Below are 15,535 nucleotides of genomic sequence, written 5' to 3' on the forward strand. Positions count from 1 at the left end.
AGGAAAGTCTCACATCAGTGACCTTAGCTTCCACCTTAAAAAATCAGGAAAGAGCAGATTAAATCCAAATTAATCAGAAGAAAGGAAATAATAAAAACCAGAGCAGAAATCAATAAAATTAAAAAAAGAAAAACAACAGGCAAAAAAGTCAATGAAGTCAAAAGCTGTTTTTTTTTTGTGAAGATATATCAAATTGATAAACCTCTAGTAGGATGATCAGGGAAAAAAAAGAGGAGACACAAATAAACAATATCAGGAATAGGAGAAGTGATGTCACTACAGATTCTCCAGACAATCAAAGAATAATAAAAAATATTATGAGCAACTTTATGCCAATAAATTTGGCAGCTTAAATGGAATTGACAAATTCTTTGAAAGATACCTATGATCAAAGTCCATTCAAGAAGAGTAAGTTGAATAACCCTATCTCTATTAAAGAAATTGCATTTGTTGTTTAAAAAACTCCCACAGGGGAACTTCCCTGGTGGTCCAGTGGGTAAGACTCTGAGCTCCCAATGCAGGGGGCCTGGGTTCGATCCCTGGTCAGGGAATGAGATCCCACATGCATGACTCAATTAAGGAGTCTGCATGCCACAATTAAAGATCTCACATGCTGCAACTAAGACTTGCTGCAGCCTAAATTAAGAAAACTCTCAAAAAAACCTCCTCCAGGTCCAGATAACTATTGTGGTGACTTCTACTAAACATTTAAGGAAGAAAAAAATTCTACATAAGCTTCCAGAAAATTGAAGAGGAGGGGATTCAAATTATTTTATGAGACAAGCATTATTCCAAAACCAGACAAAAACATTATAAGAGAACTATAGACTAATAAAGTATCTGCCATAAATAGACATAGAAAAATGCTTATCAAAATTTTAACAAGTTAGGGCTTCCCTGGTGGCGCAGTGGTTGAGAATCTGCCTGCCAATGCAGGCGGCACGGGTTCGAGCCCTGGTCTGGGAAGATCCCACATGCCGCGGAGCAACTGGGCCCGTGAGCCACAACTACTGAGCCTGCGCGTCTGGAGCCTGTGCCCCACAACGAGAGGCCGCGATAGTGAGAGGCCCGCGCACCGCGATGAAGAGTGGCCCCCGCTCGCCGCAACTGGAGAAAGCCCTCGCACAGAAACGAAGACCCAACACAGCCATAAATAAATAAATAAATAAATTTATAAAAAAAAAAAAAAAAAAAAAAATTTTAACAAGTTAATTCCAATCAATATATAAAAAGGACAATATACCAAGATCCAAGTGGAGTTAATCAGGAATGCAAAGTTGGTTTAATATTTGAAAAATCATCAATGCACTTCACAGTACTAACAAACTAATAAAGAAAAAAATCATTTGACAAGATCCAACATCCATTCCTATCAGCAAACTAAACAAAAATAGAGGAAACTTCCTTGACATGGTAAAGGGCATCTACAAAAATCCTACTGTGAACATCATACTTAATGGTGAAAGACCGAATGCTTTCTCCCTAAGTTTGGGAACAAGGCAAGAACATCTGTTGGCTCTTACCACTTCTATTCAAGCATTGTACTGGAGATTGCAGTTGTTACAGGAAGGGAAAAAAGCAAGCATGGAAGGAAGTAAAGCTATCTTTATATATAGGTGACATGATTATGTATAGAGAAAATCTACATAAAAGCTACAACAACTAATAAATGAGTTTAGCAATGTTGTAGGATACAAAATCAATATACAATAAGCAATTGTATTTCTATATGTTAGCAATGAACAATCAAATTGAAATTAAAAAATCATTACGATAGCACTATGAAATAGAGATAAGTTGACAAAAGATGTGCAACACCTATACACTGAAAACTATAAAACACTGCTTAGAGAAATTAAAGACGATTGGAAGACTCAATAATGTTAAGATGTCAAATATCTTCAAGCTGATCTACAGATTCACTGTAATCCTAATGAAAAAATCCTGGTAGGTTTTCTGGTAGAAAACTGATTTTAAAATTCATATGGAAATGTGAAGGAACTAGAATATCCAAAACAATTTTGAGAAAGAAGAAATTTGGAAGATTTACAATCTGACTTCAGGACTTTAAAGTTATAATAACTAAGACAGAGTAGTACTGTCATCAAGCTAGACAAATAGATGAGTGAAACAGAACAGGAAGTCCAAAAATAGACCCACACATACATGGTTAGTTGATTTTTTGACAAAGATGTGAAAACAATTCAGTGCAGAAAGGACAGTCTTTTCAACAACAACAAGAACAAAGAATTTTACTCACTCTTCTTATGTAACTCACACTGAATCACAGATTTAAATGTAAAACCTAAAACTATAAAGCACAGAAAAAAATCTTTATGACCTTGGGTTAGGCAAAGATTTCTTAGTTATCATACCACACTATGATCCATGAAAGAGAAAAAAATAAGTTGGACTTCATCAAAAAAATTTCTGCTCTTTGAAAGGCATTGTTAAGAAAATGAAAAGACAAGCCACAGACTGGGAGAAAGTTATGTAAATCATCTATCTGATAAAGGATTTGTATCCAGAATATAAAAAGAACTCTCAAAATGCAATAAAAAGAAAACAAACAACCTAATAAAATATGGTTGAAAGATCTGAACAGGCACTTCACTGAAGAAGATATACAGATGGCAAATAAGCATATAAGAAGATGCTCAACATTATTAGTGAAATGCAAATTAAAACTACAATGATACACTACTGCACACCTATTAGAATATCTAAAATTAAATAGATTGACCATACTAAGTATTGGCAAGGTAGTGGAACAACTGGAACACTAGTACTCTATTGAAGGGAATGTAAAATGGTACAACCACTTTGGAAAACAGCCTGACAGTTCTTAAAATGTTAAACATATAGCCACTGTATGACCCAACCAAACATACATTCATAGCAATTTTATTTGTAATAGCCCCAGACAACTCAAATGCCCATCATCAGGGTGAATGGATAAACAAATTGTGGTATATTCATACAACAGAATACTACTCAGCAATTAAAAGAAATGAACTATTGATACATGCAACAACATGGATGATACTCAAAATAATCATGCTGAGTGAAAGAAGCCAGACAAAACAAATTGTACACTTTTAAATATGTGTAATCTATTGTATGTCAATTATACCTCAGCGAAGCTGTTAAAAATATCAGTAAAGCTTGGGAATTTTAATGACAACTGGCCACGCAGTATTTGAAGATGCTATAAGACCATTAATTATATCAAAATAGGGCAGTCAGTGATTGACCAGATGCTTAAAAGAAAAAAAGGAAAAAAATGCACAGCAGTTGAAATGAATCATGATAAAGGTTAGAGGAATAAAGGGTCATCCACAGAGTAAGAAAGTATAGTAAAGAGCAGCGCTTTAGAGGCAGGCATCTCTGGGTTCTAATCCCAGCTCTCTCCACTTACAAGCTGTGTGCTGTTGGGTGAGACAGTTAATTCTTCTAAATCTATCTTCTCATCTGTAAATACATTCAGGATGGTTGTGATCATTAACTGAAATAATGTATGAATGTGTCTGACATGGAACCTGGTACAGAATAGATGCTTTACCAATGTGAATTCCCTCCTTTTGGTAGTATTTTAAGCTTAGTTGGTAGAACTGGAGTAAACAACTTATCTTGAGGTTCAGATTAATATTTTTGAACATGTAATATATGTAAGGATCTGTGTCAGGTACTTTACTTGTTATTATGGCTATGGAGAAAGTCTAAGAACATAACACAGCTAGAGACACTTCTCTTAGAAGTGAAATGCTCTACATTTTTTCAATGCCCTACTTTGGTCTTGGCTGTCAGTAAGTGAGAGTGGTTCCCTCAATCTGTGGACACCAATGCAACAGACATTATAGGTAATTCCCAGCACCTGGCAAAGAGTATCATGAGCAGTGCAGGCTCAATACATGCTTACTGAATTGAATTAAACTGATGTTACTGGGAATTTGAAATGTTAGTTTCATTAAAAGTGTGGACATTTTGAGTATGGAGTTTAGTCCAATAAAAAGATGACTGCCCATTTGGAAATACAGTAAATATAAAAGCAATTGAAGATTGTTGCAGGTGTGCTCCATTATTTTCTACAGTTTACATTTATTTCATTACAAAAATCCATTGTTTCTTTCTTTGGGATTTAGCTCAAGCCAACAAACAGATTTTTGTATTACAAAAACAAAGCCCGTTGGATGCAAGGACTATAAGGCATTATTGAGGCAGATGGGAATCAAACTAGCATCCTAAAGGTTTAAAATCTTTATTCTTGTCTTTCAAACACATATTCAACATGGTCTTCATAATGAGTAGAGTTAGAACTTCTTTCTTTTATTTTTTTTTAAATGATTAAAAAAATTTATTTATTTAATTATTTGGCTGTGCTGGGTCTTAGTTGCGGCACACGGGATCTTCGACCTTTGTTGCGGCATGCAGGTTCTTAGTTGTGGCATGCAAACTCTTAGTTGCGGTCTGCGAACTCTTAGTTGCGGCATGCATGTGGGATCTAGTTCCCTGACCAGGGATCAAACCTGGGCCCCCTGCACTGGGAGCACAGAGCCTTAGCCACTGGACCACCAGGGAAGTCCCCTAGAATTTACTTCTGTGCAACTCTGCAAAATGTTCATATACTTAGGGAGACTACACAACAGAGTAACTGTCCGGATGCCTTGGCATGGTAGTTGGGGGAAGTGGCTGAAGACAAGGAAGTTATGTAAACACTGTCAGCTATAGTTTGAGAATCTAAGGGGGAAAAAAAGAGCAGAAAGAACAAAAATAAACCAACCTCAAACTAAAAATCTCTGACTCAGTAGTTCTACTTCTAAGAACATATCTTACAGAAAAAAATCCCCAGCATGAAAAAAAATGCATACAAATGTTTTAAAGAGTATTACTTAGAATATGCAGAAGCAATCTAAATATTAAACCTAAGGAGAACAGTTAAGTGAACACATTCCTGATGGAATACTATACAGACATGAAAAGAATGATTATGAAGATCAACCATCAATATGGAATGTTAAATAAAAATATACAAAATTAACTTTATTATGATAAATATGTTCAAAAAGGAATAGTAGAAGAGGAAGGAATTCAATCAAGTTGCTAACAGTGGTGTTATAAGGATGGAGCTTTTGTCATTTTTTTCTCTACTGTACTTCCTAATTTTTTATTATCTAGTTATATAACTTTTTCTACTCTACAATTAATATAATTTCAAAATTAGGTTGTAAACTGGGTATAGGTTTTTGAGTAAGAGAAGGCAAGAAAATGAGAGAAGGAAAGGCCCAGAGACCAACCTGGGTGCAGGGGCAACGTCAGTTATGCAGCGGAGGGGTCACCCCCACACCCCAAATCTCAGTAGGGGCAGGTCAGAGTTGCACAGCATGAAGGGTCACCCCCAAATCTCAGGTTCAGGGTCAGTGCAGGGCCTGTTTTCATCAGTGGGAGAAAGAAGGGGTCCTCCACTGACAGAACCGGTTAGAGGCCCAGCAAGAAGAAATGATTTCAAAACCAAGACTTAAAAAAAAAAACAAAAACCAAAATACGTTAGAAGATGGATAGGAACGGCCAGAGGTGAAGGAACGAGGGCAAGTTCTTCACCCAGAAGCCCCACGAGATTCTGTTGAATGAAAAACCGTGTTGATCGCTAAGCAGTTAACTCAGGTTCACGTAAACCAGCCCCCAAACTTGTTTTGAACTTGCACTGCACCCGCATTCGCTGTACAATTAAAACAGCCCTATCAGTATTTCTATTCTGAGAATATGGAGATGAAGAAAAAACAAGAAATTCTGGTAGAGGTTGCATTATTTAAAATACTGACTTACATAACTGCACTTGGCTTTTCAAGTCCTGGTGCTCTAAATGCAAGGGTTGATTCTCTCAAGTTCCTCACCCTGTGCCCCCCCAAAATACAATTCTAAGACTGGCAAAAAAAAAAAAAAGAAATTAAGAGAAGGGAGGGATGAGTGACAGAAGGGGTGACTGGGTCACTAGCAGCAATCCAATCATAGGAAGCTGTATGTAGACTCTGGTTAACCATCAACTGAATAATTATATCAGTAGAATGCTCTCCTTTTAAAAAAAATTGCTATATTCTGTGTTTTTTTCCTTCCCAATCCTATATCCTGTACCACAGCTTAATACAGAAGGCAAAGAGTTAATACTCGAGTAAATATAGTTCTATCCTTATTCTATAAGGTAAATAGACTCTATATTTTAAAAACATTTATCTTCTATAGGGCACTTTACACTAGTAAAGTCTAACAGTACTATTAACCATGTTTTCCAGATGGAAGGGAATTCTAAACCTGATGACTAATGCTTTTGTTGGCATCTATAATGGAAGAAATAATTTGGCCCTCAGAATGTGTATTTATGCTCCCTGCCCCTCGCCAGCCAGCTGTCAGTATGAAGAGATACAAATCCCTCTAAATTATTTCAGGGCTGTCATTTAAAATCAGGTTAAATAAATATTGGGACTTCATTAAACTATTTTATGCCTACACTTTTCCTTTATTTATATTGTTATATCCCTCAGCCGAAAGTGGGAAGACACAGGCTCCGTAAGAGTGACTAGAGGGAAGAAAGAGTGGAATGGGGTTGCAAAATGCTCCTTTCACAGAGGATATGACATGTCTCTAGATGAGCTGCTGTTTTGCGAAAGTTGTCAAAAATACCCAATTTATTCAACACTTACAACCAGACTGTACTACTCACTGCCAGACACTATACTAGGGACATCTCCTTCGTTTCCTTCCTTCATACTCAGAAGCCTTTCTTTATCTCCTGTTAAAATTCTTCAAGGATTATCTTTAATGACATTTTCTTCATGAGGCAAACTTCTCTCCTATTTTTCTAGCTGGTATAGGCATACCTTGGAGATATTATGGGTTTGGTTCCAGACCACCGCAGTAAAGAGATTATCACAATAAAGTGAGTCACACGAATTTTTTGGTTTCCCAGTGCACATAAAAGTTATGTTTACACTATACTGTAGTTATTAAGCATGCAATACCATTATGTCTAAAAAAATTTACATACCTTAAGAAATACTTTATTGCCAAAAAATGCTAACCATCATCTGAGTCTTCAGCGAGTCGTAATCTTTTTGCTGGTGGAGGGTCTTGCCTCGATGTTGATGGATGCTGACCGATCAGGGTGGTGGTTGCTGAGCGCTGGGGTGGCTGTGGCAGTTTCTTAAAATAAGACAGCACTGAAGTTTGCTGCATTCATTGACTCTTCCTCTCATGAACGATTTCTCTGTAGCATGCAGTGCTATTTCATAGCATTTCACCCACAGTAGAACCTCTTTCAAAACTGGAGGCAAACCTCTCAAACCCTGATTTATCAACTAAGTTCATGCAATAGTCTAAATCTTTTGTTGTCATATCAACAATCTACAACATCTTCACCAGGAATAGATTCCATCTGAAGAAACCACTTTTTAAAAAAAATTTAATTTAATTTAATTAATTTATTTTTTTGGCTGCGTTGGGTCTTCATTGCTGCGCACGGGCTTTCTCTAGTTGTGGCGAGCAGGGGCTACTCTTCGTTGTGGTGTGTGGGCTTCTCATTGCGGTGGCTTCTCTTGTTGCGGAGCAGGGGCTCTAGACGCGCGGGCTCCAGTAGCTGCAGCACACAGGCTCAGTAGTTGCGGCATGCGGGCTCTAGAGCGCAGGCTCAGTAGTTGTGGCGCACGGGCTTATATGCTCCACGGCATGTGGGATCTTCCTGGACCAGGGTTGAAACCTGTGTCCCCTGCACTGGCAGACGGATTCTTAACCACTGTGCCACCAGGGAAGTCCCAAGAAACCACTTTTTTTGCTCATCCGTAAGAAGCAACTCTTTATCCATTGAAATTTTATCATGAGATTGCAGCAATTCAGTCACATCTTCAGGCTCCACTTCTAATTTTAGTTCTCTTGCTATTTCCACCACATCTGCAGTTACTTCCTCCACTGAATTCCTGAATCCCTCAAAGTCATCCATGAGGATTGGAATCAACCTCTTCCAAAGTCCTGTTCATACTGAAATTTTGACCTCTTCCCATGAATCATGAATGTTCTAAATAGCATTTAGAACAGTGAATCTTTTCCAAAAGGTTTTCAATTTACTTTGCCTAGATCCATCAAAGGAATCACTATCTATGGCAACTATAGACTTATGAAATGTATATCTTAAATCATAAGATTTGAACATCAAAATTACTCCTTGATCCATGGGCTACAGAAGGGATATTGTGTTAGCAGGCATGAAAACAACATGAGTCTCACTGTACATCTCCATCAGAGCTCTTGGGTGACCAGGTGCATTGTCAATGAGCAGTAATATTTTGAAAGGAATCTTTTTTTCTGAGTAGTAGATCTTAACAGTGGGCTTAAAATATTCAGAAAACCATGTTGTAAACAGATACACTGTCATCCAGGCTTTATTGTTACATTTAGAGAGAATAAGCAGAGTAGATTTAGCGTAATTCTTAAGGGCCCTAGGATTTTCAGAATGGTAAATGAGCACTGGCTTCAACTTAAAATCATCAGCTTCGTTAGCCCCTAACAAGAGAGTCAGCCTGTCCTTTGAAGTTCTGAAGCCAGGCATTGACTTATCTCTAACTATGAAAGTCCTAGATGGCATCTTTTCCCACGATAAGGCTATTGTGTCTACACTGAAAATCTATTGTTTAGTGCAGCCACCTTCATTAATGGTCTTAGCTAGATAAGCTAAGCTTATAGCTGGATAACTTGTTGTAGCTTCCACATCAGCACTTGCTGCTTCACCTTGCACTTCTATATTATGGGACTGTTTCTCTCTTTAAACCTCATGAACCAACCTCTGCTCGCTTCCAACTTTTCTTTTGCAGCTTCCTCACCTCTTTCAGCCTCCATAGAATTGAACAGAGTTAGGGCCTTGCTCTGGATTAAGGCTTTGGCTTAAGGGGATGTTGTGGCTGGTTTGATCATCTATCCAGACCTCTAAAACTTCTTCCCTACCAGCAGTAAGGCTTTTTTGCTTTCTTATCATTCATGTATTCACTGGAGTAGCACTTTTAATTTCCCTCAAGAACTTTTCCTTTGCATTCACAACATGGCTAACTGTTTGGCTCAAGAGGTCTAGCTTTTGGCCTATCTTGGTTTTCAACATGCCTTCCTCACTAAGCTTAATCATTTCTAGCTTTTGATTTAAATTGAGAGATGTGCAACTCTCCCTTTCACTTGAACACTTTGTAGGTTATTAACTGGCCTAATTTCAATATTGTTGCATCTCAGGGAATAGGGAGGCCGGAGAAGAGGGAGAGAGACAGACGAATGGCTGGTTGGGGGAGTAGTCACAACACACACAACATTTATCAATTAAGTATCCCAATGGGTGAGATTCATGGTGCCCCAAAACACTACAGTAGTAACATCACAGATCACTGATCACAGATCACCATAACAGATATAATAATAATGAAAAAGGAAACCTTCACTTCATTAAAAAATGCAATTATTTGTGAAGTGCAATAAAATGAGGTATATTAAGCTTTTCTGATAGCATTTCACAAAATCATGAGATTTTGGAGCTGGAAGGGATCTTAGAATCTCTGAAACCCAGAGTTTTTCCAAGGTGTGTTGATGAGTTAGGAGTTAGCAATTTCGAGTTTGCTACACAATAGCTCAGTCATACACTGCCATGTATTGTTAAGATCCATAAAAATCTGTCTGCTCTACCAGCTTGTAAGCTCTTTGAGGAGAAAGACCAAGTCATCTCCAATTTGCCCAGGAAGTAGGCACATAAGTGATAAGTGCCTACCCAGTTGATTTAGTTAGAAATGGAGCTAGTCTGAGGAAAATCATGTGTTTGATTGGTTGCCAACAGTACTGCTGAAGAAGCCAAAAGCACGAATGTGCCTGGAATTGGCTATCGTCATAAGTTCTGTTCAATAGAATAACCTGAATTAGATGGAAATTGTGACTTTTAAAAGATGCAACAGTAAGAGACATTCCATGAGACAGAGCAACTCTGCTGTACTAGAAACAGGGCAAGTTCTTCTAACCCCAAAGTGATGTGTGTGATATGTGCTTATTTCCCCCAGTTAGATTACCATTAATAGTGAAATAAAAATAAACCTTCAATAGATTGTTTTCCCTTAATATGCACACCCACACACAATCTTTTTTAAATATGCAAGTGTATTCTCATTAGAAAATCAGAATGCTATGTGAAAAAACTGACAAAACTTCCAGGAATGTTCTTAAACTTTGGCCAATTTCTCTAGCAAGGATTCCTTTTATCTGAAAGGCACAACAATGAAGAGGCACTATGGATACAGTGGAAAGTCAGGAGATTAGAGTTTTAGCTTTTAGTTTGCTACTATTCCAGCTATCTATCAATTCATTCTCTGTCCTTCAACAGACATTTATTGAGTACCTACTATGTGCCAGGCACTCTGCTGTGCAGAGCAGTGAACCAGGTAGGCATGGAAATTACATTCTAGAGAAGATAGACAATAAACAAAAGAAAAGAAGAAGACAAGTATAGATTGTAATAAATGCCATATGGAAATAAACTGGATGAGAGAGAATAATGGGTAGGAAGAAAGCAGCAGAAAATACTTTAGTTTGACCAGGGAGGCATTATACATCTACCTATGTAGTATCAGGCAAATCACTGAACTTTTCTGATACTCAGATCTCCAGGATGAAAAACTAAGGTTGAACTGGATGACATCAGAGTGGAAAAAGCCCTGGATTTGGAGGAAGAACACTTAAGCTTGAGTTCTGGCTTTGTTTGTAAAACCATACCTGCAGCACTGTCTCCCTGATGAAAGATACTGTGAGCACAATGTGACAGCCCTTGTGAACTAAACAGACTAAGCCACAGACTGTTCCTTTCCCTTCTTTACGATTGTTTACACCTCCCTGGATGTTTATTTTCATTACCCTGGGAAGACCTCTGAAAACTTGAGAAACATCAGACTAAAATTTTTATCCTGCTACCTCCAGACAAGAAACATATCTACTTCATGAGTGGGATAATGATAAACCTACTAGTAATAACATACTTTTCACTGCACATTTTAAAAAAAGCACTATTTTTTTCTTCTCTCTTTCTTTCCTGCACTAAATTTAACTCAATTAGTGATAGACTAAAGGAAAAAACCCCAAACCATTAGCAGAACCATTATTTTTTCTTTAAAATTTTGGCTATTATCAAGTTTGGCTACATAGTCAAAGAATAGTATCCTCCAGTGAAGTCAGCCCATCGTATCCAAGAGAAACCGTACCGAGTGCAACGTTCCATTATTGGTCACTGCAGGAAGGCGGGCCCATCGCTCATTTTCCAGTTCTTCCATCACTTGGTTCATTGCACTCTTTAGCCATGTGTCCACGGAAACACCAATCTGCTTTAGTAGGTCCAGCCGGGCTTCAGCTTTCAACTTAATTATCTAAGAAAACCAAGAAAATGGTCAGAAATCAGAGCATTTTTTTCCTCAAATTGATTGTTTTTAAGTTATTCCTGATTTATTAATTAGAACAATCTTGATGTTCACTAGCAATTCTTCCTTGGCATAGATGTTAATTTTTCACTTGGCGAGAGGGAGAGAGGAACAGGGGAAGAAGGGAAGAGGGAAGGGAACACAAGAACAGGAATCAGAGCTTGCTGACAATGGCAAAAGGCACACTTGCATTTTTACAAGTTACATCAAATATAACTTATGAAAAGGAAGATGTTAATGCACCATAAAGTCTGCTTTCCTTTCCTTTTAATAAGGCTACGCCTCAGAACATCCCAAAATTTAGCATTTTCAACAGCCTTCTAACCCATTTCCTGGACTTTCTCTTCTCCTCTATAATCCATCTTTTACAAGTCTACGAATGATCTCATCAGTCACTTCCTTGCTTAAAAACTTCCACAATTCCTGACTGCCTACTGAGTACAGATTTTATATTAAATTATGACGCAGCTGTCAGAAACAGAAGATATTGAGAATAAAAAGTTCCTGTGCTCCAAATTCAAGAAAAGGAAACACTGTCTGTTCTTTGGCTCTTGTTCCAAGCCATAAGCAAGTAATCATAGAATTAGTTTAAACCTGTCCCAATCAAACAGTAACTGCTTTACTCCAATAGCCATGCCTCTGAGTCAGCCAATCTGTGACAGCCCCAAGCTTCTGCAAGGCAGCCAGTCAACCACAGCCTCACTCGGGTAATCATCAGCAGTTAAGCTTCCACTCCTGCTTCCAATAGTCCATCAATCCCTACACACCAGTTAAAAGCTAGTCTGTAATACATGCCCAGTTTTGAAAATCTGCCAATCCCTGAAATCCACACTTCTCAAAACCCTTTGCATTGGTTCTACTTTGTCAGAAAGATTATATTTTGTAAGTATCATTCTCTTTTGTTTTAGCAAGTAGTAAACTCAGCTTCATTCTTCCTCATATTAGAGTGGTTGTCTCTTCCTTCAACATTTGAAGGCTCCACAGAGATAATTTTGAGGACCTTCACTTGATGGCCTTCTGTGGACATCTTGGACAAACAAGTATGCTCACTGAGCCCTTCTGGTATGCGATTTTGATCACTCTCTGGATTCTCTGCTGAGGGAGTTGGTATCAAAAAGGATCTGAGATCTGACTTGTTTCACTGAGCTCTCATTGCTGAATTTATATTGTATTCCTAAGATTTTAAAATGAGATAAAGGGACTTCCCTGGTGGTCCAGTGGTTAAGTGGTTAAGATTCTGCCCTTCCACTGCAGGGGACACGGGTTCGATCCCTGGTTGGGGAACTAAGATCCCACATGCGGCATGGTGTGGCCATACACAAAGAGATAAATTCATATTACATAAAATTCACCATCTTAGTCATTTTCAAGTACACAATTCAATGGTTTTGGATATCATACAGACCTTTACATAAAGTTTTTTGCTTGCAGGCACACTATTTGGTAAACGGTCTTGTAAAAATCTTATTCTTCTAATAATTTTTTTTGGTAACAACTTTACTGAGATGAAGTGCACATATCATACAATTCACCCATTTAAAGTGTATAATACAATTGGCTTACAGTATATTCACAGATATGTCCAATTATCACAATTTTATTTTTTTTTTAACTTTTTTCTATTGGAGTATAGTTGATTAACAATGTTTGTGATAGTTTCAGGTGTACAGCAAAGTGATTCAGTTATTCATATACATGTATCTATTCTTTTTCAAATTCTTTTCCCATTTAGGTTGTTACATAATATTGAGCAGAGTTCCCTGTGGTATACAGTAGGTCCTTGTTGGTTATCCATTTACAATATAGTAGTGTCACCCCAATTTTAGAACATTTTAATCATCTCCAAAAAAAACCCCATATCCTTTAGTTATTGCTCCCCTATCACTTATTCCCTGTAGTCTCTGGGACCACTAATCTACCCTCTCTCTCTCTATAGATTTGCCTATTCTGAACATTTAATATAAATAGAACCATACAATATATGGTGTTTTGTGTCTGGCTTCTTTTACTTAGCATAATGTTGTTGAAGTTCATCCATGCTGTAACATGTATCAGTATTTCATTGCTTTTTATGGATGCTGTGCGTAGAACACATTTTGTTTATCCATTTGTCAGGTGACGGGTTGTTTCAGCTTTTCAGCTAATATGAATAATGTTGCTACAAACATTAGTATACAAGTTCTAGCGTGGACATATGTTTTCATTTCACGTGGCTATATACCTAGGACTGGAATTGCTTAGTCATAAAGTAATTGTATGTTTAACCATTTGGGGAAATGTCAGATTGTTTTTCAAAGCAGCGACCTCATTTAACAATCACACCAGCAGGGTGAGGGTTACCATTTCTTCACATCCTGGCAAACACTTGTTAATGTCTGCCCTTTTTGATTCTAGCCATCCTAGTGGGTGTGAAGTGGTATCTCACTGTGGTTTTGATTTGTATTTCCTTGATGACTAATGATGTCATCTTTTCACGTGCTTACTGATCATTATATATCTTCTTTGGAGAAATGTCTACTCAGAACCTTTGTCCATGTTTAAATTGGGCTGTCTTTTTACCGTTTTTATTTTGCCTTTATCTTTTTATTGTAAGTTTTTGATGTATTCTAGATCAAAGTCCCCTATCAAATACATGATTTGCAAATATTTTTTTCCCCATTATGTGGGTCTTTCACTTCTTGACAGTGTCTTGTGAAGCATAAAAGTTTAAACATTTTGATTAAGTCCAATTTATCTATTTTTTTCTTTTGTTGCTTGGGCTTTTGGGGTCTTATCTAAGAAATTAATCCAAGGTCACAAAGATTTATCCCTATGTTTCTTAAAATAGTTTTATAGCTTTAGCTGTTACATTTGGGTGTTTGATCATTTTGAGTTGAGTTTATTTTTTTATATGGTGTGAGGTAGGGGTCCAACTTCATTCTTCTGCATGTGGATATCCAGTTGTCTCAGCACCATTCTAGTATGCATTTTAAACTAATATAAGCAATGAAACGTTTTTGAAAAATAAGTGAACCAACAAACCTCTTCTTGGAAATTATAAATGTAAGTCATTTAACTGCTGAAGCAAAGAAACAAAGAAAACAGAGAGAGACAAAGAGACAGAGAGAGAGAGAGAGAGAGAAGTATATTCTGTTTTCTCAAATCCAAGTAATCTAGTTTTCATAAGATTTATTTTTGTCAGTACTTTACCAAACAATTGAGGAACATGGTATTTGCAAACTTAGATTTTTAGACTGCAGTTCCTGAATAAACAGTGCTAGCTTTCCTTTAGAGTTCCAACTGTTTATATTTTAACAACTATTTAAAAGCAGAATTTTCCAGCATTTTCAAGTGAATTTTGATGATCTGCCAATTGATTAAAATTCGGGAGCACAGCTCTCTGAAACTTGATGACATTAAAGATACTGCTTGACCAAATCATTTTTAGAACTTATAAAAAGAGAGAGATTTTTATTTATTTATTTATTTTTGGCTGCGTTGGGTCTTTGTTGCTGCATGCGGGTCCCCCAAGTTGCGGCGAGGGGGGGTCACTCCTTGTTGTGGTGTGCGGCCTTCTCACTGGGGTGGCTTCTGTTGGTGTGGAGCACGGGCTCTAGGTGTGCAGGCTTCAGTAGTTGTGGCACATGGGCTTAGCTGCTCTGCGGCATGTGGCATCTTCCTGGACCACGGCTCGAACCCGTGTCCCCTGCATTGGCAGGCGGATTCTCAACCACTGTGCCATCAGGGAAGCCCAAGACAGAGCTTTTTAAAATGATGTTTTAAAAAGTCAGATCTTTTAAGATATATAAACTTGGTGTATTAACACTGTCAACCAACTTTAATGTAAAATTGAACGTAAGCATATCCAAGTGTCATGCCATACTTGAGTTTAGGAAAGTTTTTTTTTTTTAAATAAATTTTATTTATTTATTTATTTATTTTTGGCTGCGTTGGGTCTTCGTTGCTGCGCGCGGGCTTTCTCTAGTTGCCGCGAGCGGGGGCTACTCTTTGTTGCGGTGTGTGAGCTTCTCATTGCGGTGGCTTCTCTTGTTGCGGAGCACGGGCTCTAGGTGCGCAGGCTT

At 37.7% G+C, this 15,535-nt stretch overlaps 1 protein-coding gene across 1 annotated transcript in view; it reads right to left on the bottom strand.

The window, feature by feature from the left end:
* The window catches only part of FCHSD2 (FCH and double SH3 domains 2), a 313,606-nt gene that overhangs the window by 18,749 nt on the left and 279,322 nt on the right, over positions 1 to 15,535 (bottom strand). The window contains exon 13 of the mRNA XM_007173694.2: positions 11,262 to 11,423. Coding sequence (XP_007173756.1) covers positions 11,262 to 11,423 — 162 coding nt within the window. The remainder of the gene's footprint in view (positions 1 to 11,261; positions 11,424 to 15,535) is intronic.

This window comes from Balaenoptera acutorostrata, chromosome 9 (assembly GCF_949987535.1).
Source record: "Balaenoptera acutorostrata chromosome 9, mBalAcu1.1, whole genome shotgun sequence".
Lineage (NCBI taxonomy): Eukaryota > Metazoa > Chordata > Mammalia > Artiodactyla > Balaenopteridae > Balaenoptera > Balaenoptera acutorostrata.